Source organism: Chelonia mydas, chromosome 4 (genome assembly GCF_015237465.2).
Source record: "Chelonia mydas isolate rCheMyd1 chromosome 4, rCheMyd1.pri.v2, whole genome shotgun sequence".
Classification (NCBI taxonomy): domain Eukaryota; kingdom Metazoa; phylum Chordata; order Testudines; family Cheloniidae; genus Chelonia; species Chelonia mydas.
In genome coordinates, this window is record NC_057852.1 from 115,081,432 (window position 1) to 115,108,402 (window position 26,971).

Genomic DNA, 26,971 nt, shown 5'->3' on the forward strand with positions numbered 1-26,971 from the left:
AAATGTTTTTATAAACACTTCCTGCAGTGATTCTCAAACTTTTCCATATTGTGGCCTCAGGTCACAATAGAAACAAGTTTCAAGAATTCTTTCCGGTAAGTTTCAGCATTGAGCAAATGCCAGAGAACAACAAAGGGAAATTTAATGAAGACAAACTAGTATATTTTAAGGATCAGGCGGTAGCCGTGTTAGACTGTATCCACAAAAACAACAAGGAGTCCGGTGGCACCTTAAAAACTAACCGATTTATTTGAGCATCAGCTTTCGTGGGTAAAAACCTCACTTCTTCACATGCATGGAGTTAAAGTTACAGATGCAGACATAAATATACTGACACATGAAGAGAAGGGAGTTACCTCACAAGTGGAGAACCAGTGCTGACAGGACCAATTCGATCAGGGTGGATGTAGTCCACTCCCAACAATAGTTGAGGAGGTGTCAATTCCAGGAGAGGCAAAGCTGCTTCTGTAATGAGCCAGCCACTCCCAGTCCCTATTCAAGTCCAAATTAATGGGGTTAAATTTGCAAATGAATTTTAGTTCTGCTGTTTCTCTTTGAAGTGTGTTTCTGAAGTGTTTTTGTTCAAGTATAACTACTTTCAAATCTGTTATAGAATGTCCAGGAAGATTGAAGTGTTCTCCCACTGGCTTTTGTGTGTTACCATTCCTGATGTCCGATTTGTGTCCATTTATTCTTTTACATAGGGACTGTCCGGTTTGGCCAATGTACATGGGAGAGGGGCATTGCTGGCATATGATGGCACATATAACATTAGTAGACATGCAGGTGAATGAGCCTCTGATGGTGTGGGTGATGTGGTTGGATCCTCTGAAAGCCAGTGGGAGAACACTTCAATCTTCCTGTCTGAGTCCGGTGCAACCACTCCACTGACCTCATGGTTGGGCCTAGTTGGGAAGTTTGGAAGCACTCCCAAAAGCATGGGCTAATTATTCCTCTAAATCCAAGAAAATGGGCCCTCCCTCCATTAGCTCAGCCTAAGGGGACAGAGCACATTCCAAGTACAACAGACATGATAAGAAGACCCAGAAACTATGGGATCCAACTGTCCTGGGCACTGAACCACTGGTACTGCCTTCACTGGTACCCCACAACTGCTCATACCAGGGAAGTTCTCAGTGCAATGCCGATGGAGGAAAGAATGCCCCTCATAGCAGGAAGATCCAGATCAGTAGCTGAATCTCAAGAGGTCTTTGCCTTACCAGACTCAGAGATCTTGCTTCCCTGGTCTCCCCTCACTCTCTTCCTCATGTCAAGCCCTGCCTTGGACCAAAAGGTATTTTTGGCAAGAGCTTGAGAGCCACCAACCACAGAGCCTAAGACCTCGCGACCCCTCCACTCCCTTTAGGGGTCGCTTAGCACCAAATGCAATAACAGACAAATGGGTGCTGAATATCATCCACCACAGCTATACGATCAAGTTTGTCATGCTACCTCCTCCAAACCTCCCCGCGTCTGCCTTAAGGGACCACTCTCACAACAGTATCCTCACCTACCAAGTGAACTCCTTATTGCATCGGGGAGCAATAGAACACATTCTTCTAGAATATCAAGGAACAGGGTTCTACTCAATTTACATCCTGATCTCCAAGAAAAAAGGCAGTTGGAGACCAATTCTTGACCTCCGCCACCTCAGTCACTTCATACATAAACTAAAGTTTTGCATGGTCATGTTGGCAGCGATAATTCCATCCCTAGAAAAAGACATGTTGTTCATGGCTCTCGATATGAAGGATGTTTACTTCCAAGTCAACATTCATCCTGTCCACAGACTTTTTCTCAGATTTACGGTGAATGCTGACCATTTCCAATACCAGGTACTTCCTTCAGAATAGCTACCACTCCCAGAGACTTCGAAGTATTTTCTGTAATAGCAGCTCACATCAAGCATTATGGTCTACTTGTTTTTTTGTACCTTGACAACTGACTCCTGACAGCCAAGCCTGCCAAGAGGCCCTCGCATCGACCTCCATGTTACTCAAGTCCTCACTGCACTGGGAGACAGCATCAACATCAAGAAATCAATCCTCAACCCCACACAGTTGCTAGACTTCATTGGGGCTATCATAAACACTATCACATCAGACAGACAGACTTCAGGCAATGAACGCTATCATAGCTCACGTAATGAACCATCCACATGTACCAGTCGTGACTTCCCTGTCTCTTCTGGGCCACACGGCTTTGTGCACCTCTGTGACCACTTTTGCGATACTTAACCTTCACTGCCTTCAGACATGGCTCTGAGCTGTCACTCTATGATCCTCAGGTGGACAGTCCTGACCAAGGTACTGTTGTCTTTTCTAAGGTGGGCAGACCCACATCACATATGCATAGGAATTCCCTTTCTTCCCTCCTCTCCAAGCAAATTTATCATCACTGATGTGTCCCTGGTAGGCTGGGAAACCATATGGATGACTGCATGGCACAAAGCAGCTGGACACTTTGAGAATTCAAGATGCATATCAATAACCTGGAACTTTGAGCAGATTAAAAGATGTGCGAATCCTTTCTCCCACTCATTTGATCTCATCATGTCCTGATCATGTCAGACAACACCACCACAGTTTTCTATATCAACAAACAAGGAGGACGCTAGATCTGCACAGAAGTGGTCAATCTCTGGAACTGGTGCATCAAACATCAAATCACCTTACCCACAACCTATATTCCAGGGATGCAGAATGTTCTTGCAGACTTGCTCAGCAGACATTTTGTGACTGACCACGAGTGGGAGCTTCATGATACAGTGCTATGCAACATCTTTGAACAATGGGAGACCCCAACCAGAGACCTATTCACAGACCACCAGCAAATTGTACTTCTCCAGAGGAGCCCTCGATTATCATTCCCAGGGCAATGCTCTCCCGTTTTCATGGTCAGACCAACTCAACTATGCATTTCCTCCACTACTGCTCCTATCTCAAGCACTCCACAGAATCTGACATGACAGGGTGATGGTCATCCTCATCACCCCTTTCTGGCTCAGACAATTCTGGTTCTCCAACCTCCTCCACATGTCGTTCCATCCTCTGATTCCCATCCCGAACTTCCCTTATCTCCTAACCCAGCACGGTGGCAGAATCAAACACCCCACTCCATATCTGCTCCATCTCAGGGTGTGGTATTTGGATGGGCATGCATCTAGAATGGGCATGCTCCTCGACTGTACAAGACATTCTCTCTAACAGCAGGAAAGACTCCACTAGACAATGTTACTGGGCTAAATGGAGGTGCCTTTCTTGGTCCCAATGTAAAGGAGTTCTACCTCAAGACTGGGATGAAGGATCTTCCTACTTTCCTGGGTGAGGAGATGAGGAGTGTCCTGGAAAGTGATTGGTGAGCAAACAGCCAGCTTTATCAGGTAAAGAAACCATATTTGTCGGGGCCAGGTTGGAACTATTAGAATGATTCTGGCTTTGTCCTTTTTTATTTTGAGTAAACTGTGACTATTACAGGAGTCAGTGAGAACACATACAGTAGATCTGATAACCAATGAAGGTGAAAGGCATCCCCCAGAGATTAGTGACTCACCCTGCCTCTGGAGCAAAAGTGGGCACATTTTTTGTTTATTGCTATGGCGAACAAGTCTGTCTGGTACTCCTGAGGGAATTCTGCGCCAAAAAATATAAAATTCTGCACCAAAGAATTAAAAATTATGAGCACAATATTTTAAAATTTTGCTAATTTTATTTGTCAGTAAATAAATGCGGCTCCTGCATGACAGTGGGGAGCACAGGCCACTGGCTGCATTGATGTGGGAGATCACCCTGAAGCCCCCACCTCCCCTGGTACAGGGACTTGGCAGTGAGGCTGCACCTGACCCAGACACAGTACAAGAGCAGGGCCTGTCCCAGAAACACCCAGTTCCCTGCCCCTCTGCGCCAGGCGCATCAGGTGTCGGTGGGTAGGCTCAGCCCAGCAGGATCCAAGTGTGGAGGGACTTAGCGTGGGGGATTCAGGTGTGGGGTGAGAGGTTTCTGTGTGGGGCAATCTGGGTGTGGGTGGCCCAGTGGGAGATCTGGATGCACAGGAGCTCATGGGGGGTTCTGGGTGCAGGGGAAATGGGTCTCTGCAGGGGCTCCAGGTGAAGATGTTTGGGGCTCAGTGTGGGGGGGGTCTGGGTGTGGAGAGATGGGGCTAGGTGTGGGGAGGTGGAGGATTCAGTGGGGGGGGCAGGTGCTGGGGGAGTGGGGCTTGATGTGGTGGTCCAGGTGCAGCTGATTGGGGATCAGTGGGATGGGAGTTTGGGTGTGGGAGGCTCGTCAGAGTGGTCCAGGTGTAGGGTTTGTCAGGGTGAAGTTTCGATGGGCCTGCTTAATGGGGGAGTCCCAGCTGCTGCGGAGGGGATGCCGCAGGCTGAGCTCCCGCTTCCTCTTTTCTTCTCCATCCCCCTACCCTCACTCCCATATTCCACTCCCCCTTCATTCCCCCCCCCTTCATTCCCCCCTGCCTCTTCCTCCCACCTCCTCACCCTCCTTCCCTCATTTCCCCCACTGTCAGCAGATATTTTGCCTCAGTTGCCTGAAATGCCTTACAATACTTTAAATTGGAAATTTGCAAAAAAACCTCCAGAAAGGGTTTAAAATTAGAAAAAAATATAATTGGCTTAATCAGACATAAAATGAGTGGTGATAGTATTAAGACCCTTTAGAATGCTCAGAACAGTAATTAGTTTTAGGAATAAACGTGTAATTAAATAAAAATTAAGAATAGTTTAAATTAGAAAATCTAGTAATGGCAGCTATAGGGTGATGTAATATAGTGGGAGATCCCATTTGTAGGGCACTTAGGGATCTATTGCATATGATGTAATAATTTCACTTCCTATGATGCAATGGTATATTCCACTTCCTGTGGGGAATGACTCAGCAAAATCCCATAGAGATACATTGTAGCCCATAGGAATACATGGGACTTTCAAACAGGAAGTAGCTAGGGTTCATCCAAAAGTCAGTCGAAAAGCTCCATAGGAATACATTAATCCCATAGAAGTCTATGGGAGGAGGCCAAGCTACTAGTACATATGACTAATTAGTATATAATTAGCATATGCTAATATATCGAGGCTGATTGGCTGAGCTTGTGTGTCACATCAGTGCCTGTGACATAAATTAGCATATGCAAATACTTGAAAGCTGATTAGCTATCATTTATTATCATAATTCAGCCAATAAGCTGAAAATTGTATATAAAGGCGACAGCCAGCAGGCTAAAACCTTATGGAGGACAGGGACCTGAAGGTGAGTGGAAAGCTGCAGGACAGCTGGAAGAGAGAAAACGCTCACAGAGCTGCGGCAGTGTAAGCCTGCTGGGTAAGAAAGCTATTTCCTGACAGCAGCAGAGTAGTAGCTACTCACTATCACAAGCGTCGACGGTGCTCGTGAGCCTCAGACAACGCTCACCAGCAGCCATCGCTCACAAAGCAGCTACTACTGCAGCAGCACCACAAGCCATAGCAACGGCTTCTGTAAGTAGCTAAGGGCCTTTCCGTCCCAGCCACATGGCACAGTAGCCCTGCAACCCCCGCTCGCGAGCATCCTTCTCAAGCAGCTCTTGCAGCAGTAACAGCAGTCCACCCAGGGTTCCGAGGTTGCCCCTGACAACGGCTATTTCTGCCCCCCAGCCAGCAGGAGGCCACCTCAGCAGCAGCTAAGCAGGCTTCCCTGTCTGCTCTCTGAGGAGGAACCTCACCTCAGTGGAAGCAGGCAGCCGCTGGAGCCACACCACGGCATTGCTGCTCCCCGCCAGCACCCACCAACCACGCTCCCGAGCATCCAGACAGAGCAGAAGGACCAAAGGCCATCTCAGAGGGATTAGAGAGAAGTTTCCTGTAAGCCTAATCTTTCTGTTTACCTGTTTGTTCCTGACATGTGTGGGTTCCAAGTGTCAATAAAGCTGGATGCTTGTGGTCTGAGTGAAATCTCTTCCTACCCATTTAGTAACTGCCAGGCCAGCGCTTACTAGATGCTTAGTTTTAAATATTTAATATTGAATGTTTAATTAATATATTGTTACATGTTTGATTGTTATAAGGTATATAGAGTATTAAGTGAATGATTCGACTGTTAGATTGTCATATGCCACAGAGTTAAATTGAAATTGTTATTGTAGTGCTGTCTTTATTTGCCATGCTGCTTCATTCCCCTTTTAACTGTAACCCGATTCTATCTCTCTCTACTCTTTTACTGTAACCACTTACTTGCAATTAAATATTTTTGTTTTCAAAGTATTTACTGCTTGCTTCCCTATTTTTGATAAGAGGGCTGTAACCACGTCCTTTCAAGGGAACATTAGCTAGCTGCAGCTTTCCCTGGAAACTCCTTTAGGGCAGGCAACAACCTTGATTACCGAATTAGATAAGGTAGTAGAATTGATTCCAAATCTTCCGGTAACACCCCCGCCCCCGCCACACCTTTCTCAGCCCCACCGAGGGCACTCAACTGTACAGAAAACAGGAAGGCTCCCAGCACACAGAAGCGGAGCTTGACTGGCACTAGGACCCAGGAGGTGATGTTCAGCTGCAGAGTCAGCAGAGCCCAGCAGCAGTCTCCTTCAGCTGGGCAGCTCTGTGCTTAAAGAAATGAGGGGGAGGGGAGGAGTGGCACGTAACCCATGTGCCCCCTCCATGTCTCACCTCTGTTTGGAGGAGGACAAAGCCCTCCAAAAAAACTGCCCATGGTTCCCCCCTCCCCCCGTGCAGCTTCCTTGCGATATTCTGCAGGGAAGCATAGGCATTCTGCAGGGAGACAGTTTTCTGCAGTCATGCAAAATCCCCCCAAGAGTAGTCGAGGGGGTGCCCCATTGCTGGAATATGTAGTGTATCTATGTTCACATTTTGAACCCCTTGAAGATAGGCTGCTGTGATGATGACCTGATTGCAATGCACCAATTCCAAAGCTTGACAACCTCAGTGCAGAGGTTGCTCCTCCTAGCTCAGTGATATAATACATGCAGAACATGTTATTCATCCTGATCTTTATGTACTTGCCCCTGATTAGTGGTAGAAACTGGAGACAGATGTATCTGATTGCTGTGAGTTCAAAGAGATTGATTATAGCATGGTCTCTTGCGACATCCATTTGCCCAGAGCTGTAGGAGCATTCGGATGTGCTCCCCACCCTAGTAGGAAGGCATCTGTCATTATGACGACCAAGGGGAAAGGATGTGCCCGAGACTCCTGTGCAAAAATTCTGATGGTCTTTCCATCAACTGAGGGATTCCTTTAGGCAGGTGAGTATGGAAAGTAGTATATTTAAACTGTTTGATGAATAAATGGTCCTAAGCCACCCTTGAAGGCACCACATTCAGACTCTGAGTGGTCTGTGACAAAGGTACCAGCTGCCAAGTGTCACAACAATTGAAGACAGTGCTTGACTGGGGCTTGGGGGCTGAGTTAGATGGTATTGGCTATGATGAAAAGGGCCACAAACCTATGCAGTGGAAGGTAGACTCTTTTCATTACTAAACTGAGATGCACTCCCATGAATTCTGTTTTGCACAGGGGTAAAAGTGAATTTTTGAATGTTTAATTGTAGGCCTAATTTGAGGAACAGATGTAAGGCTTCAAAGTTGCCTGTGAAGTTAGTTCTAGGGAGCAATCCTTCAGCAGTCAATCATCCAGGTAAGGGAACACTAAAATACCTTTCCTGTGGAGCTGTGCTGCTGCTAACATGATCTTTAAAAAGGCCCTTTGGGAAGATGACAAGCCAAAAGGGAACACCCTGTACTGAAAGTGGTCCTGGCTAACAGTAAAATGTAGGAATTGTTTGAGAGATAGGTGGATCACATGGAAATATGAGTCCTGAAGGTCAAGGGTTGAAAACCAATCCCCTTGAGCTAGTGATGGAATAATCACCACTAGTGTCAACATTTTGAATTTCTGTGCCTTCATATAAGTGTTGAGTAGCCTCAAATCTAGGATGGGTTTCCAACCACCATTCTTTTTTAGTACCAGGAAGTACCTTAAATAAAAGTACCTTCTTCTGTAGTGCATGGGAACTGGTTCTGTAGAATCAAACCATGGGAGAGTCCATTCCTTGAAGCAAGCTCTCATGAGAGAGGATGCCTGGGGTTGGTCGGTGGAAGAGTAGTAAAGATGGCATTCCCTATGAAGATGATCTCCAAAACCCACTTGTCTGTGGTGAGCAACTCCCAATCCCAGCTGAAGTGGTAAAGGCAGCCACCAAAGGGAGAAAGGAGAGGGAAGTGGTGCATGGTAGAGCTATACTACTACTTTCTTTAAAATTGAGGTAGAAAGAAAGACTGTTGCAAGAGATGTTTAATTTAATGAAGCAAGGGGATATTTTCAACATTACAACAGTGAAAGGAGGAACAGGATTCTTCTACCCCCCCCCCATGAGTAGGGCTATTTCCAAGATTCTTTTAACTAAGGGCAGATCTACACTACAGTGGGGATTGGTGCTCTGAGATCAATCCCCCAGCAGTTGACTTAGGGTGAATCTAGTAGAGACCTGCCAAATCAACTGCAGATCGCTCTCCAGTCGACCCCTATACCTTACTCTTCTTGTCAGGGGTAGAGTAAGTCAACAGGAGATTTTCTCCTGTCTACCCCCTGTGGTGCAGACCCCATGGTAACTTGACCTAAAGGATGTTATTCACGTCTTAACCTGGCAGCGTAGACATAGCCTAAGACTGACAACTTTTAACAGACAGAAGGGATCTTCACACCGTTAAGTGTTCAAAAAGTGTTGTTGTGCAAGCCTGAAAATTAAATTTAGATCCCATCTTCAAAATAGGGAAGATGACAATCAGGATTTATAGGTTAGATTTAGTAAACTTCCTCCTTGAGACATGAGGAAAGTTTTCAACCCTAAGTACACAACTATATTTAGGATTATACCTTAACAGACAGGGCATGATGTTCAAGGGTGTTAGCACTTGCACCACTCATTGATCTCACTGAATTTTTTTTAATCCTTTCTAATTATCCATATCAAGGTATAAATTCTATTTTAAAATCAAATTCTTGCACTCATGATTTGTGAAAATCTATTCCTTTCAATTTCATTGACTGTCTTATTGTGCTTGTATGAAGAGTAAAGAGGCCTGATTTTACCTTTCTATTCTAATTCACTATTTTGTATGCCTCTCTCATGACCTCTTTCATTTGTCACTTTCTCTGAACTAAACAATCCCAATCTTTTAAATGGCTTCTTGCATTAAAGTTACTCCATGCCTCTAGACCATTTTCATCACCCATCTCTGAAGCACTTCTGTCTTCATTGACAGATGACTAAGGTACAAATCTGAAGACTGTATCTGAGTTGCAAGTCTATTTAATCAAAAATAAAGTAAAGATATTTGAACAAATGGAACCCAGTATTCAGACAGTTCTATTTCATAGCTAGCATAGTCATTGCTACAGCTTTAAATAAATTGAAATATTTATGTAGGTTTATGTATTTTAATCGGGGAACAAATAAAACTGTACATTTACAGCTTCCTCAGAGATCCTAAAACCTTAGAAGATAATCTTGTCAGCTGCCAAACCAATATGCTCCAGGCCAGTTTAAAATGACTAAACAGTTTTCACCACTCCCCTTGCTATTCCATGGTACTAGATATTTCCAGGTAATGGGGGTATTATGTGACAGCCTGAAACTTGATTCTGTTACTTCAAGTAATACTCCCTAAACAAATTCCATTTTATCACCATCTTTACTCTCCACATTTCTAGATCCCTTACTACTTGGAAGTCACAGAAATATTCATAACACCTTCCAGTTGAATAATGCACTAATTAAAATTGCAGGTAGTATTATTAATTATTCTAAAGCACAAACAAGGATAGATAAAATTGGGGGAAATTTCCCCAATTTGATAAACTGGCATTATCAGTATTTATTGTCAAATTTCCAATTGAGGCAATAGCCCACACATTTAAAAAACAAAAACCACATGCTTTACTTGGCTTCTAACCAAATATTTATAGTAATGAAATATGAACGGTTTTAACTTTGTTTATATAAAAAGGTATGTATTGTCATTTAGAGTTCATTAGGAAATTAAACAAAATGGATAATGATTTGACAGAAATCTCAATTATTCCTTTTATGACAAAACAGGATGCTAAAATATTAGCACGTATGATCTGCAGTATATACCATTAGTTTTTTGGACCAAAACATTTTGCTTCTTATAACAAAATATTTTCATTATGTGTTCTATTAATCCATCATCAAGTTTGCAATTGTACTGCTTCCTGTGAAGGTGCAATACAACCTGGGTCTTAATAAAGAAATTCACACCTGCATAAATTCAGTAACATGAAAAAGATTTTAATAGAATGGGCAGCAATTTTCCATTGTCTGTTAAAAGTTCTACCAAAAATATATTTTCTGTAAAAACAAAATTTCTGAAAACATATGCAACCATTCCCAATTTTTCAGTTGTACATATCAGTGTAGGGAAGAAAAGGAGTGGGGAATCCAGGAATAGAATTACAGTTAAATTATGCTGTGATACATACTCAGCATCTACTGAAGTCAGTGAAAGCTGCGTTTGCGTACATGATAGGAGAATTTGGACAGTCTGCAATTGTAAAACTTGAGCATTATGAAAACACTCATTTTCTATTTCATGAGTTTAACTTTTTCCTTTAAAACCTTGACTTTGGGATTATTGTTCACTTTCTTATTAAATATGACTAGAAGATCCTCTTGTGATTTATGATGTTCACCAACTACTGCATGATATTGGGCTAAAACCTACACAAAAGGAAATAAAATAGTTCAAGTTAATAGGAATGATTTCCACTTCTTTTTTTACTGAAACATTCCACACTAAAATGCACACACGTCTCAATTCAATAACATTGCTTAATTAAAATCCAGCAAGAAATCTATTAATACCTACAACTCAAAGCTGAAATTGCAAACTTAAGTATGTCCTTAGATGGTGTTTTACTGGATTGGGGGTCTCCAATTAAAAAAAACAAAACAAAAAAAACCAAAGAATAAACTCCTTAAATCACACATTTTTGAATTTTTATATGATTTACTAATTAACCAGTTCACATTCAATGGCATAGGACTATATACTTAATCTTTTCTTTTAAAACTATCCTACATAAACTACCTATTTCACAAACTAAAAGGGGTTTTAAAAATGAAGACTCTACTATACCTTTTTTCTTAGTTTTTTTATTGAAATTTCATTGTTTGGGGCTTGCTTCAGAACAGCTTTGATAGTTCCCTTCCAGTTGAATTTACCTATAATATCGTTTAAAACATAATGGTATTACATATCTTCTATATTTCTAAGTCATCTTTTCATCACATGTTCTAGCTAAAACTAATCACAGAACGATTGTCCAGTTCCGTTATCCTTGCCTTATTATTGCACCTGCAGCAGCATCACCACCCTGGCACAAGGATCAAGCAAGTTGTTCCTCAGGTTAGCTACTGTAATGGGGTGTACAGACCCCATGCTGGCCTGGCAACCAAGAAGTTAATGTAGCAATCACCAGCCAGTGCTGATTGGCAGCCTCATAGCAGCTGGGTGAATAAAAGAGCTGAGAAGCAGAGAGGCAAGCAAGCTGGAGAAGGAAAGTCCTGCCGGAAAGCTGGTGTGAAGCCACACAGAGAAGGGATGACTGGATACACAGGCTGTAGAAGCCTACAGAACCTAGGGAGGTAGGAAGCTCAGCACAGCAGGAGGAGTTGCCAAGGCCTGATTCCACCTGCCTGGTTTAAAGATCCTGAGCTGGAAGGCAGTGGAGTGGGTGGGCCTGGGTTCCCTTACCAGTCCCTCAGAAACTTAACAGCCAAAAGTAGTTTCCAGATCTGCTGAGGACAGGGACCAGTGAACTCTGCCAAGGATAAAGGAGGAAACCCATAAACCCCAGCAGGACTGAAATGAACACCCTTCACAGCCCAGAATGGGCCTACCATACAGACTCGGCCTTGTCTACACTTTAAATGCTACAGCAGCACAGATGCAGCACTTCAGCGTAGCCATTACCTATGCCAACGGGAGGGGTTCTCCCATCAACATAGGTAATCCACCTCCCCAGGAGGCAACAGCTAGGTTGACAGAAGAATTTTTGCATTGATCTAGTTCTGTCGACACTGGGGGTTAGGTTGGCTTAACTGTGTCTCAGGGTTATGGATTTTTCACACCCCAAGCAATGTAGTTAAATCCACTTAATTTTCTAGAGCCAACCAGGCCTTAAGCAAGAGATGCTGACTGACTGCCCCGCCAGACTAAGTGGATTCTGTGCAATGCTCGGTCTGACCAAGGTGGGTGCTGTTGCATTAGCACACCAGCTGAGGAAGGAAGAACAAATGACAAGACACCATCCTGGGAAAGGGAGAAACTGAGCCCTTAAAATTATTATTATATTGTGCTTTTCATCAGTAGATCTAATTTATCTCAGCTCCTTTGTTGTTTTTTTCCCCCCCTTCTTTTTCCAAAAACACAGGTGGCAAATTTAACACATAGGAAGCAAATTTAACACAATTACTTATAAATTTGAAAAAACTGTATCCCCAAATTACATGGGCTCAATAAAAGACTCATTATACATATCCTGGGTGTCAAATACAACTAGCTAAAAATAGCAATAAAGGCCAATTTGTGACCCAGCTATCATGTCATGTGAAGGACTAAGCGGGTGCAAGACATGCCACCCTCTTACTCCTCTGTGCTGCTATCCATATTGTATGTAGGAACACAAGAGTGAGAGCAGCCTGGGGGGGGGGGGGGGGGGCTGTTACTCATTCCTAGAGGGTGGGTGGGAGGAAGTGGGTGCTGTGGAGAGCGGCCAGTACAGCTGAACAAACAAATCGGGGAAATAGTCTGCACCAGGTATCACCACCTTCACAGAGATTACTTCCCCTGGAGCAAGGTATGAAACAGACTGAGGCCTTGTCTTCAATACCGGGGAGATTGACACCCGCTACATCAATTGTGGCCGTGTCAATTTAGCGGGTCTAATGAAGACCCATTAAATTGACAGCAGAGTGCTATACGGTGGACTCTGGTGTTCCCCCAGAAGAGTAAGATAAGTCGACCAGAGAACATCTTCCGTCAATGCAACACAGTGAAGACACTGGGGTAAATCGACATAAGCTGCGTCAACTCCAGCTATGTTATTCATGTAGTTGGAATAGCGTAACTTAGGTCGACCCACCCCAGTAGTGAAAACAAGCCTTTAGTCACAATCTGGTTCACGGCCTTCTCCTGGGGCAGCCCTTTGCTCAGAGTTTTGACAAATCAACGTTTTGCCCCAAATGAATAGCAGCACTTAATGAGTGATTTCATAAGCAAATAACTATCTTACTAAAATATAGATGTCTAAACTTCCACTTTAAGTTTGAAGATACCTTTATCTGCATCCCCAATTTCTTCAGTTTCCGTGGTTGCAGATGTTTTTATATATTTCATTCTTTTTGTTGTGGTGTAAGGTTCTTCTAGAGAAGGGGGAGATAAGAGATATGAGGAAATATTAAAAAATTTAAATTACTAAAAAATAATGCAATTAAAAAGTTTCTATTCTTGGCATTGGAGTTTGCTGTAATATTTTTCCTGATTTTGAAATAAAAAAATAAACCTTGCATCACATTACAATGTTTTTTTAAGTTGCATTGTATACTTTAAAAAAAAATTTATAAGTGATAGGTGTCGTAAAGATTCTACCAAAGCAGGTTACTGAGTTTTCAAGATGCCAAGAAGAAAACAGCCTTTACTAAAAACTGCATGGAATGTGAGCTAGATATATACCTTCTGGATGTTTACGTTTGTGTTTCTTTATATTTGTTTGTTTTTCTTCATTATGATTGCCATTTCCATTTATTTCCAGCTGAGCTGTATTATTCCTCTCATGCTTTTTCTTCTTCCTTTCTGCATTACTACTTTTGGAAGTTTCCTCATTTTCATTCTCAGTACCTTCCTTTTCTTTCTTAGGCTTTTTGCCTTTTTTATTTTCCGAGTTCTCTCGTTGGCTTTCTACTTTCACTTCTTTTTTCTCTGTCTTTTTGTTCTTTTGTCTTTCTTCTTTTCGTTCTCTTTTACTCTTTTTCTTCTCAAGTTTATCAGCTGTCATTTCATTTTTTTCTGCAGACAATGGGTTTACTTCACTTTTTACAGGCTGGCTTCCTACTTTCTGCAATGGTTTCTCTAGTTCTTTTTTGCTTGGCCCCTTTTGTTAAAAGAAAATATTGTAATAAAAATGTCTTCCACATACTACTTTTGGTAATGCCACCCAGATCTACTGCATTATTTGGGAAGGGAGGGGGGAAAGAAGAAGAGGAGGGGAAGATGTTATGCTCTGAATAAAAAAAAAACCAAAACAAAAAACCATACACACCACGATCAATTATTGAGGAATAGCATTACTTGATGGAGATAATGCATCTCAGTTGAAGACTAAAGGACATGCCTTACTCTAACTGTCCCATCTGAGATGTTAAAATTTACAACACATGCATGCTTGTCATTTGTTATTCCACTTAATTTTGTTTTTAGAAGAATGAAGTGGGCATTTGCAATATATATTAGTTTATTCATTATTTTAGAAGTTCCAACAGGATAAACTTAATTTCAGTGCAATAGCAACATTTCTAGGCAGATGGGAGTGCTCTGAAGCTGAGGCAAGCAGTAACAGGGAACTCCAGGCAAAGGGTAGTTCCTAAATTAAAATATAATAGTGAACAGGTTAAGGTACTTCTCTATGAGAGACAGAAGGTGTTGGCAACAGCTAAGCAAATCAGAATATTAGAACAAACCGGGAGCATCCAGCTCACATAGATAAAAGTTTTTTAAAAAAAAAAAATTGTTGAAAGTTGCTGGTTACAATTCCATAAGCAAGACAGAGTTCCATTTTGTACTTAAAGCATGGATTCACCATTGTGTTTTGCATGAAAACACGAGCACATACTCTCCAAACTTACAACATTTACACTTTGAGTAACAAACTTACTACTGCCCTGCAGTGAGGCCACAAAGGGGGAAAAAACCAAACAAACGGAATAGCTGGGACCACAAACAGTAAAAATGCCTTAATCATACTTGACAATTATTGCATGACATCACTACAGGGCAGAGTTAGAGTTGCTTGGTTGTCTTAACTTAAGATTTCTTAATATGTTTGGATATCTTAAGTGTAACCTTAACTCTGAATTTCCTAGGTTTAAAACACTTGACGGGGGACAGTTGAGAGACACACCTTTGATGTTTTACCCTTACAGTATTGATATACTTAACCTTAAATTCATCTTAATGAAGCTGTGTGTCTGGGAACAGAATTATTAATCTTAAAATGCATTAGATAACATTTATATTTAATAAAACTATTTTTCAATAGAAAAATCCAATTTTAAAGTTGCACTTATAAAATGAGTTAATAAAACACTCCAATGGGTGGATAATGAGACAATATACATACTTTTCGGTTACAATGGAAAAAATATTCAAAAATATATTATTGGACACAGATGTCGGATTGGGGTAGCAATGATCAGAAAGTGGATTTTCTGTTCCTTACTAGAAAAAGCAATCTGGGATAAGAAGTTTACACATAACCTTCCTACCACCATGATGCTGTCACTGCCTATAGCTTACCTTCACAGGTTGTTGTGAATACCCCAGCTATGCTGCATCAGCAATATATTCTGCCATAGATTAGCAAGAATTTGGTCTCATGTACTCTCCATTTGTCTTTGGACACCAGCAATGACCCTTCCCTAATATATAGTACTTAGTGACCCCAGTAGGAGTCTTGAAAGTTCTCCACTCTGTTGCCCTATTGTTGTATTTGTACTGAAAGATTTTGTGGCTTTGATTAGACTTACGTTGCTGGTTGCTTCAGAAAAGATCTCCCACACCTGGTCCTGCAGAGCACTATTGTCAACATTCAAGCTGTTCACCATCCAATTCTGTGCAGAAAAAGAAATGAGAAGTGACAGGCATTCAATTTTAACTTTTTAACCATATGTAGGATAATTAAAGAATTAAAATTAACTTAAGTTTGGTTAAGGAAATGTGTGGGTGTTGTAAAGAAAGGCCATGACTAGCAAGTTAGAAGAAAGGCTTTCAAAATAATGAATTATAAGGCCAAAAGGAATAAAGTAGGGAGAATGTATGGTTCAAAGAATAACTAATGGGATAAGTGAAAAGAAGGCCCCTGATTGATATGGGTGACTGCAGATTTTTTTTAAAAAAATCTTAAAGTGATCCAACATGGCCCTTCCCCAACCCACACACCAGTGGGAACCCAGGTGCAATGAGAAAAACTGTTGGACAGCAAGGAGCGGAAGAAGGCCTTGGGAAGAAAGGAAGTTGTAAACCTTGTCTGGATTAAGACTAGAAATATGGGTGAATTGTCTCCAATTGGTTTTTAGCTGAAGTCAGTAAATGGCAATGACATTTGTAAAGGGTATAAAGAAAGTCAACTCTTTAAGGGTTCATTGCTAATACCTGCCTGACCATGCTGGAGCTGACCAATATGGGTTTGAGCACCCTGGGGTTTAGCCCATTTGTAAGTATCTTGATCAAATGCTTATAAAATGTTTTGTTACTATTTGGATGTAGCAAATGGTCTGTTATTTAGGCTTTTCAGCATGTTTGGAGCAACTGCATAAAGTACTATTTTGCCTTTGGATTTAATAAAAGAATTTATGGTTAAATTGGTGTCTGGTGATTTCCCATACAGTAACTCCTCACTTAACATCCTTCCGCTTAACCTTGTTTCAAAGTTACGTCGCTGCTCAATTAGGGAACAAGTTTGTTTAAAGTTGTGCAATGCTCCCTTTTAACGTCGTTTGGCTGCCTGCTCTGTCCACTGCTTGTAAGATTTTGTGGAAGAGCAGCAACTTTACAAGGGAGCATTGCACAAGTTACTCTTCTCCACCTCCCTCCCAGCGCTCCCCCCACTGCCAAACAGCTGTTTGGCGGTGCTTAGGACTTTCTGGGAGGGAGGGGTAGGAAGGAGCAGGGATGCGGCGTGCTCTGGAGCAGAGGTGGGAAGACTTGGGCCTGGAGTGGAGTGGGGACTGAAAGAGGCGGGCCTGGAGCATCCCCCAGCAGAGTCGGAGCCTGTTCTTCTCTGGGTAAGCTGCCACTGCTGCTGCAAAGGTGCTTCCTAGTGTCCTTGCCTGCAGTGGGCTGTGCCTGTGTGGGGTAAGCCAGGAGTACTTCCCAACCACTATACAGTATATCATGCCTTGTATCTGCCCCCCCCACCCCCAATGTCCTTGGAACCTAACCCCCCCGCATTTACATTAAATCTTATAGGAAAATTGGATTTGTTTAACATCGTTACACTTAAAGTTGCATTTTTCAGGAACATAACCACAACGTTAAGTGAGGAGTTACTGTATTAATAATTTCAAATTTAATAATTCCAACACCATATGACCACAAACTGATGAATTCAAGGAGTCAGCTGTTACAGTGGTCAGCAGGCTAAAAGGTTCATTCTCACCTTTGTGCTACTGCTTTTATTTTGCATATTATTTGCATCTATTATAATATGCCACATGCCATCCATGCCTCTAACTGAGCACATCAATAGCCGCCCAAAATTCTTGTCCAAGTCATGAATTAGTTCCAGTCTTCTGAGTAGGAACTGCCAATTGTGCTAACATCCCCTTAAACCCTGTAATTGTTTATTAAGTGAGAGATAACATTCAGGCTCACTGAAGCCATTTGAAATATGGGACAAATGAGCACACTCCAAGGTCATTTCCTTAGTTTGCACAGATTATTAAAATGCAAATAAGCTTCACATGTATCTGTTTAGAAAATTGTTGGAGCTGTTTCAGGAGTTCCTGCTGCTGAGGAAAGTGCAGCAGCAAATTTATTTTGATATGAGAAATCAGCAGAAGCAGGGTTTTTTGGTTTAAAGAGATAGAGATGACTTTAATGGTGTGGCCAAAAAGTGGCCTCATTGCAATCTACTATTTCAGTAGTCCTTTCCTGGAACAAATGAAGTGACATTGCATTGTTTAAGTTTTTGATCGCTATAGCTTTGGTATACTACATTGCAATGTTCCCAGGCAATACTATTCAATTCACCTGAAATCATTAATTCCTCATAAAGCTACTCAAATGTTCATCTCTTCTGCAATAGTTCAAGAAGTTTCATCACAGCTTCCGTTTCCTGAACATATGTATTGTCCATTATCAGCCACATAAACTGAGACATGGAGTAGGAGAAACATGCTCACTTATCCCAGACATGTCTGCTATTCTTTGTGGACGCTATATAAAATGTGTGAAACCTGGCATAGTTATCTAGTGGCAGCTCCATAAGGTGTCATCTGGAGGAATATAAGTTAGAGCCCTGAACAGCAATGAGTTTCCGGCAGGAACAATGTCTAGCAGAAAGATCACTACAATTTTTTGAGGTGTGTTTGTGGATGTAGAAGTTGGCAGAAACAGCAAATGGAGAAATATTAAAGTTTGAGGGGACAGACTTACAGAGGGGGAATTTGCACTTGCAGGCCTCCAACCCAACAATTTCTCCAACATGTCTGACTATGTAATTTTTATCTAAATTATTATTAAACAGAAGGCCTTTCATCCAAAGATCAATGCTCTATAAATATTAATTGAGTCTCAGACAGACAGTTATTCTTCCCCACCTGCCAATTATACAGATGTTCAGACAGGTTAAGCAACTTGTCTCAGGTAACACAAGTTAGTGGCACATATGACCGTATAATCCATTAGTCCTCATTTCAAATCCACTACTTGTCCCATTAAAATCATACCTGAAATTTGACCTTTTTTCTTGGAATATTATCATAGGTGTGCATTTGCTCTAAGATGTTTCTCACTTTGGGGCTAATGTTTGGCTTCTTCAATACTTCATGAATCTTCTGCAAGAAAGAAGCCGAATAACTTGTCAAAGGAGCACGGAGTTAACTAGCAAAGTCAGATGCAAGGTGAGATCAGAAATACACAGTACCTTGAATAAATAACATCTGCAAAACATTTAGCGTACAGTCTACTATTTGCCATCTTTATATTTAGACAAATTATACAGTCAATTCTGAAAGTGCTATAGTACTACAAAAAGTGCACAAGAAATACCAATTATTGAGTTTCTTGTTCTAAAATTCATGGGGGGGGAGGGAAAAAAAAAATCAAAGTGATATGAATTATTTACATACTTTACAGCTAAGCTGGAACAACTGATGCACTAAGTTTGAAAAATGAAATTAAGCTATTCCACTACTTATATACTAAATGTACACACTATATAGCTCATCTTTGCTTTCAGATCATACACTGGTGAGAGAGAGAGAGAGAGAGAGAGAGAAATCAGTTCAGCTATCATCTCAAATTTAAAATATCTAAAAGTAGGACAAGTAGCATAACACCGGAGAACTTTGTTACACTAAAGTTTGGTTATACCCTGTGAGTTGTACTAGAAGAGAATGCTAGCTGGTTGTCTCTTCATAAAGCACTCCAGAATTTCACAGCCTCTTAAAAGAAGGGGAGTAGTGGTCTTTTAATTTGGAAACCCAGTGTGCAGGTTTGTCAAAGCATAACCAGTAGACACTAGACAGCTCATGGGTTCTTCCCCAAAGGTTTTGTGCATCTCTCGGGACCACCAGATAAACAGGGAGGCACTGTAAAGCTATGCTACTTTTTTGTAACTTAAACAGTAAGTACGTTGTACAATCTAGTGCCCATCTTCACACTACCATCCACTACAGAATTCAGGCCCTGTTCTAGCTATTCACTCAAATACTAAAATAACTTCAATGATATCTGTAATCCCATTCAAGTAAATGGGATTACATAAATACTTAAAGTTAAGTACTAGTTTCAGTGCTCTGCAGGATAGTGGTTTTAAGGCTTGTCTACACAAACACTTAGCTTGCAACAAGCTAGGGTGTGAATGTACCCTGCCACATACTAAGTGCCTGCTCACAGTTTCTTAGTGTGCTTTGATCTACTTCTGTTGCAAAGCAGGGGAGATCAGAACATACTAAGGAACTGTTAGTACATGTCAGCACAGTCCACACAAATACTTAGCCTATGTGAAGTCTACATTGTAGAAGGCTGTGTGCTTCCTCAGAGTGGAAAAAGAGCAGTGTGGCCACTCTGGGAAGGGCAGCAGCTCAGGCTGTGAGTGTACTTGGGTAGCTAGCCTGAACTGCTGCAGCCATGCTGCTGTTTTTAGCATGCTAGCTCAAGTAGAGTTAGTGCACACATTCATCTGCCCCTGCTAGGAAGTATACTCCCAGGTGCAATGTAGACATACCCGTAGCGCACAGCAGGTTACTGTTGAGTAGATTCACATTTTGCATTGCTGAGAATTAAATGTTCACATAGACAAGCCCTTAGTTTACGGTTGATAATTTTTGAAGTAATTCAAGTGACCATTGTCAATGATGTTGCTATAGAGGTGGAAGAAACAAGGTTACAAATCCAGTTCAAGACCTGTATTACTGATTACAATACAGTCTCAATTTTTTTATTTATATATATGAATATGAGAGACAGACAATGGGATTATTTACATAAATACTTACAATTCTCTACTTCATACATTCATTCAAGGCTGAGATAAAGAGATCTCTAAAACCCTCTTAGAAACCTCAAGAATCCTCACCAATTTTTGGTTGTCACTTTTTTCTCCTTTTCCTCAATTTACAGCAGCCACCCCACTAGAGAAAATCAGATTCAGCTCCCTAAAAAGCAAGCAGGGTCACAATAGATGGACATACTCCCTGCAGGGGAAGAGCATGTTAACATTTACAATGTCCAGCACAGGAGCAAGGACAGCACCTGAAGTTCTGATGCCTCAGCTGGTGAGATGCATTAATGTTAGAGTGTCAGGCTTGTCGGCTCTTCTCTTCATTTGAGGCCATTTTTTCCAGAACATGCATTGCTATTTAAAATAAAGCATCTGTACATTTTCATAATAAAAATTCATATTTTTTAGTATACAAAGTTTTCTGCAATGAAGTTGAGTTATCAGAAAGAAAACATTAAATACATATATTTTTTAAAGTATTACCTGGATCCACTCCTGTTGTTTAACATCTCCTTTGTTAGTTTTGGCTTCATAACCCTTGCCACCATATTTCTGATCTTCACTTATACATTTCACATGGCTCTTATAATCATCACCCCTTAAATATTAATAAGGCACACTTAAAATCGGTAAACAGTGTTCCATTTCAATTAACAAAACTTAACAGGTCACAGTCAGTCTCTCAAACAAGGCAACCTTCATAAGCAGGGAAACTTGAGTTGTAACTGTACAATACAAATTTAGCTTCCAATCCTATTAACGCTTACAAATGTGTACACTTCTGCTTGTGTTAGTGGCCCCATTGAAGTCAGTGGAACTATTCACATGAGTGAAGTAAAGTACATGTGTATTTGAGGACTGCTTGAATTCCTGCCAGTCTAGAGCTTGATAAATATCACTTGACTTCAATGGATGTTAAGATTTGCAAAGAATGCAGAATTAGGTCTTAAATAAATATAAACGTATAAAGTAGTATACATCTCTAATTACATATATAATTGTTATATTTAACATTTACCTATGCTCATATTGTGGAAAAGCTATTTCTAAAGAAGAGTATTAATATTTTTCTGCTCTTCGGCAGAGTTTAAAAACCATTTAGAGAGAACCACTCACTGCTCAAATCTAAGGAACCTATATGGCTCCCACTACCATAGCATCTGAGTGCCTCACAATCTTTAACACTCTTGTGAGGTTGTGACGTATTATTTAATCCTTGTTTTACAGATTGGGAACCGAGACGGGCTAAGTGACTTGGCCAAGTTTACACAGGAAGTCTGTGGAGGAGCAAGGGAGACTTGGCTTCAGTTCACGTTCTAGGTTAATGCCCTAACTATTGGGCCATTCTTCCCCCTTCAGCAAAGTGGAATGGGGCCTGAATTCTGTAGCGGCTACTAGTGCTAAAATGGAAAAACAGATTAAAAACACTTCTAAAGAAACTGGTTCCTGGACTTCAGAATTGTTTACCAAGTTCTGTCTAAGGACATTTTTCTGATCAAGTTATTGATAACTGAAAAATAGGGCTGATAATGGAAACGCTAATCCTACCACTAGTGAGCCTACTGGTCTGTACCTACAATTTTATTTCCTGTTAATTTAGATAAAATTTCTAGTTTTGCATTTGGAAAGGTAGACTGTAGTGGGGATTTTTGAAGAATCTGGGTAGTTACAGGGAGAGCTGCTGCAATTTTGGTAAAAAGTATTCCAGTCACACTGATTCTGCAGCAATCAGCAACATTTTTGCCATAATCAAAAGCTCAAAGTACTATAATTCATAGCTGCAAAGAGTAACAATGGTAACTTTGATGTTTATAGCATATAATAGGGATTGAAAAGTTTTAATGCGCACCTACATGCCGTAACACTTAAATTACTAACAAAAGGAAAGCAAACAAACAAAATACCAAAGATGAGGGAGCAATATAATAACTAACCCACTTCAACCTGCAGAGAAGTGCAGAGTGCTATTCTCTCCCTTCCAAGCCTTCATTTTTGGGCCCTCTTACCCCACAATTAGAACCAATGACTGCTCCGTTGTTGTTTATATGTTTTTAGCATAATTTCTTGTCAGTTTCATGGCTGCATTTAAGGCTCTGAAGAGAAACTGTGAAATTAATATTCTCACTCTGCTACTACTTCGGAGAAGCTATGCAGTAGAACCACTGGAATGGTTTACCACAGTGGTTTTCAAACTTTGTTCTGGCAATCCAGTAGAAGAAAACTGTTGATGCCCGTGACCCAGCGGAGCTGGAGATGAGTGGTTTGGAGTGTGGAAGGGGCTCAGGGCTGGGGTGCACAGTGGGACCAGGGGTTTAGTGTGCAGGAGAGGGCTCCAGGTTGCAGGGGCTTAGGGCTGGGGCAGTGGGTTGGAGAGCAGGAGGGGGTCAGGGCTCTGGGTGCTGGTTACGGGGTGGGGCCAGAGATGAGGGGTTTGGGGTGCAGGAGGGGGCTCCTGGTTTGGGGGGCTCAGAGCTGAGCCAGGGGACTGGGGCACAGGCTTACCTTGGGCAGCTAGCAGTCAGCGGCACAGTAGGGTTCCTCCCTGTCCTGGCACAGTGGACTGCGCTGTGCCCTGGAAGCGGCCAGCAGCAGGTCCTGCTCCTAGGTAGAGGCGTGCAAGCGGCTCCGCACAGCTCTCACCTCAGGCACCACCCTTGGTCAATGGGAGCGCAGAGCCAGTGCGGCGGGGGGCAGCGCATGGAGCCTCATGCCCCCCACCTAGGAGCTGGACCTGCTGCTGGCCACTTACGGGGCACAGCGCGGTGTCAGAACAGGTATGGACTAGCCTGCCTTAGCTGGACAGCACCGCCGACAGGACTTTTAACTGCCTGGTTAGCAATGCTGACCAGAGCCGCTGCAACCCAGTGCTTTACATTCTGTGACCCAGTACTGGGTAGCAACCCGCAGTTTGAAAACCACTGGTCTACCAACTGCCAACTCAGGACAGCACATGTTTTGGTTCACTCTTAAAGGGTATTTGCGCAACGTTACAGCTTGAGTTGTTGGTTTGGGGTTTTTTTTTTTGGTTTTAAATGAAACCCTGAATATCTCACAAAATAATTTAACTCCAACATATCCTAGGAAGCTTTTCTATGGTCACTGCTGATTGTGCAAGATCATTAACATACCAGAAATCTTTGCCACAATCCATGCAAGATAGGCACTGGCAGTTTCTGCAAATGTTTACATGTTTTTCAACTTGCCCTTTCTTCACAGACTCTCCACATGCACTGCAGGTAAAAACTACCATTTTGATGAAGTGATCAAAATAGTTTCTTCTCAAAGGTGCTTACAACTGCTTCTTTTTCAAATTGAAATCTACAAAAAAAAAAATGCAATTCATATCATAACTCTGATAAAGCATGAGAATTATATTTAAGAAAAACATAAGCAACCCACACAAATTAAGTGCACGTGGATCAATCTACCAACAGCAAATCTATCAAACAGACTTAAATGTGAATAAGATTCACACGTTAATTGCGCTTTTATGTAACATTCATTTTTAATTGCAAAAATATTTCTTTGTATATACACAACTCAAATAATTATTCTGATGTTTTTCAGTTGAAAACTGCACGTCACAAACTCAGACTACCTCAGATTCCTGCCTTTCGTTCTCTCCTCACATTAAAGTGCTTGCCAAATCTTGCTGTTCTCTCTTTGTAAGATTTCTGAAATATGCCCTTCCTCTTTGTCTCTGCTGCTAAAATCCTGGTTCAGATACCATGGTATTGTCTCACACCTGAATTAATTTAATCTCCCCTATTCCGAACAGTGGAAAGTCATGGACTCTAATCTATGCAATTTTGTACTGATAAAAACCATCTTCTCCTGGCATTTTGACTACATCATGACTTTCTGCTGTTATCACAATTTCCCAGTCACATTTTACATAAAGATCAAAGTCTTTTCACTCAAAATTTAAGGCTTTATCCCTCTGCCTTGACCATTGCTTGCTCTCCACCTCACTTTTCTCATTTTAGTTCTCCCAGTCTTGCCTTCATGCCTTTTTTAAAATCCGCTCCCATATTTGGCTCTCACGAAGGGGTATCTCATGCCAGGCATCCTTGGTCTTCTTCAGATCCCTTTGTAGAACCCATTTCTTTCACTTAGGGCATGTCAACACCACAGCAGCACAGCTACAGTGCTGTGGTGTTGATGCTTCCTACATTGGCACAAAGGGTTTTTCAATGTAGCTAAGAAGAATTCTGTTGACCTAAATTCATCTACACTGGGGGTACAGCTTTCAGGGCACAAAAGTGATCACACCTTGAGGGCAGGTGGTGTGTACTACAGTCTAAATCAATATAATTTAGATCAATTCAGGGCTGGTCTACATTGGCAATGCTAAAGCACTACCACGCTTTAAAAAAAAGCGCCTCCACGAGGGGACATTGTGGACAGCGCTATCTACACTGGCACTTTGCAGCGCTGAAATTTGCTGTGCTCATGGGGGTGTTTTTCCCACACCTCTGAGCAAGAAAGTTGCAGCACTGTAAGTCGCAAATTTAGACAAGTCCTCTGCAGTGTGAGGAGCCCCCCCCCAAGGGGTGCAAGATTCGCACTGTCCACACCCGTGCTAGGCTGGCAGGAGACACTCTCCCATCCATGTACCTTCCGCTTCTTGCGGAGGTGGAGTAGTTACGCTGCAGGAAGAACTCTCTCCCATCGGTATATCGCGTCTTCACCAGACGTGCTGCCGCGCCGACATAGCGCTATAGGGCAGACTTGCGAGGGAGCTAGGCCACCCTGTTTCAAGCCTACCCCAGGCTTGAGCATTACCGCCGGCGATCTACTCCCGGCCGCAGGCTAGGCTGCGCTCACCTCGTAGCGCAGCGCGACCACGACCGGTCCCGCCTCCATCGTACAGCGCAGGAAGGCGAAGAGTGGATGGGTCACGGCCCACGTGGCCCACCGGCGGGAAATCCGGGCCGATCCCCGCGGGGCCCCCGGCAGAGCGCGCACCTCCCAGCCCCTGCCGTTATTCCCTCCCCTCCCCCTCCCAGGGGCTCGTGCCGCCAGCGCGCGGCTCCCGGAGCGCCACAGACCCCGCCACACCCCTCACAGCCGGGGCTCGGCCTGCTCCAGCCTGACGCGGAGCTCGCAGCTGCTTCCCATGCCCGGCAAGCGCCCCTCAGACCGCGGCCTAGGCGCCTGTGGCGCTCCGAACCGCGCAGGCCGAGGCGAGTCCCCCTCCACTCACTTTAAATGCTGCGCCACCGCCTCCAACGGCCAATCCCGCACCCGGCACGTGCTGCGGCTACCACCTCGCCTCCCCCAACGCGGCCGCCACTGAGCAAGAAGTACGGCCGCGCCCCAACTGCGCCTGCGCTCCGGATGGTGTCACCATGTTTCCCTTCCCCCGCTGCACGTGCGCCTCGGTGTCCCCGCTGCCGTCTTCCCTCCCGGCTCGCATGCCACCTCCAGTCTTCTCCCCGGTTCCTCCGCGGGGAAGCGGAAGTGCTTTCACCGGAAGTGCCGGGACGGGAGGGTAGCGGCCCGATCGGGATCAAGGTGGCATGGGGCGGCCGCGGTGATGGAGGAGAGAAGCCGCCGGAGCCGGTAGGAAGGTTGGGTGGGAGGAGACCTTAGAGCGGCCCCCTTGGGAAAGGAGCAGATCCCCGCCCTCACGTGCTGGGAGCCTTACTCCGGTGCCGGGGCCAGGCCCCACCCGGCCGCGCTCGTCAGGGTCAGTGCTTCCGCAGTTAGCCGCTGGAGTCTGCTGCCCGTACCCGGCAGCGCTGGAGCAGCATCCGTCCTGCCCACGAGAGCTGAGGCCCAAATAAATTTGCTAGTCTCTAAGGTGCCACAAGGACTCCTCGTTGTGTTATACCTGTAGCTGGGGGTAATATTGGGGTCAGTATAACCCCCTCCAAGATTGCACCAGCCCCCCATGTTATATCTGTAACTCGGGCTGATCTGGGGATTAGTATATAACTCCTGCATGTTCCCTTCTTCGTCCCCAACATTACACCAGTCCCCCACATTATATCTGTAACTAGGGCTGACTTGGGGGTATATAGCATGTATATATATTGTTCTCTGCCCACCAACATTAGACCAACTCCCTACACGTTATACGTGTAGTGAGGGCTAATGTGGAGCTAACCCCTGCGTGTCCCCCCTCCTCCAACATTAGACCAGCCCTTCTCACCCACCCACATTCACGTTAGCCCTGTAAGTAGGGCTAATCTGGGGGTTAGCACAACCACTGCGTATCTTTCTACCCCACTCACTAACATTAGGTGAGTGATGTCCTTCCCCCTCATAGTATACTTGTAGCTAGAGGTAATATTGGGGTTAGCATAAACCTTGTATATCTTCCTCCCCACACCCACTAACATTAGACCAGATCCTCCCTCACTTCTACACACTGATGTTAAACCTGTAGCTGGTGCTAAAGGGGGAATTCACATGATGATAGTGTCCCTCTTA

At 43.1% G+C, this 26,971-nt stretch overlaps 2 protein-coding genes across 9 annotated transcripts in view; one reads left to right on the forward strand and one right to left on the reverse strand.

Annotated features, from left to right (window-relative positions):
• Positions 1-10,298: 10,298 nt before the first annotated feature.
• Positions 10,299-25,883, reverse strand: LYAR (Ly1 antibody reactive). 6 transcript variants are annotated; one of them, XM_037898068.2, is made up of 9 exons: positions 25,740-25,883; positions 23,662-23,851; positions 21,017-21,131; positions 18,756-18,863; positions 15,834-15,917; positions 13,765-14,182; positions 13,368-13,454; positions 11,167-11,252; positions 10,299-10,748 (listed from the first exon to the last, which is right to left on the reverse strand). In XM_037898068.2, the coding sequence occupies exons 2-9, from the start codon at positions 23,781-23,783 to the stop codon at positions 10,614-10,616; spliced, it is 1,155 nt and encodes a 384-aa protein (XP_037753996.1). In that variant the 5' UTR covers positions 23,784-23,851; positions 25,740-25,883; the 3' UTR covers positions 10,299-10,613. The 6 variants fall into 6 exon arrangements, with proteins under 6 accessions (XP_037753996.1, XP_027681180.2, XP_043400589.1 ...); XM_027825379.3 differs by lacking the exon at positions 25,740-25,883 and adding an exon at positions 25,361-25,713; XM_043544654.1 differs by lacking the exon at positions 25,740-25,883 and adding an exon at positions 25,319-25,500.
• LOC102932068 (neuronal vesicle trafficking-associated protein 1) overlaps positions 25,729-26,971 on the forward strand; it is a 122,109-nt gene continuing 120,866 nt past the window's right edge. For 2 of the 3 annotated variants that reach the window (XM_037898065.2, XM_027825376.3), the window contains exon 1: positions 25,730-26,098. In XM_037898065.2, the coding sequence (XP_037753993.1) occupies positions 25,745-26,098 (354 nt within the window). In that variant the 5' untranslated portion in view covers positions 25,730-25,744. Of the gene's footprint in view, positions 26,099-26,971 lie in introns of all 3 variants that reach the window. The other variant, XM_043544652.1, reaches the window with a different exon arrangement.

What these genes read in the sequence shown, in the direction of transcription:
- LYAR (XM_037898068.2), bottom strand. Translation starts at nt 23,783, where the DNA reads ATGGTAGTTTTTACCTGCAGTGCATGTGGAGAGTCTGTGAAGAAAGGG. An exon ending in GATTGTGGCAAAGATTTCTG is followed by an intron (nt 21,132 to 23,661) that starts GTATGTTAATGA and finishes TTAATATTTAAG; the next exon opens with GGGTGATGATTATAAGAGCC. An exon ending in CAAACGTAAACATCCAGAAG is followed by an intron (nt 13,455 to 13,764) that starts GTATATATCTAG and finishes CCCCTTCTCTAG; the next exon opens with AAGAACCTTACACCACAACA.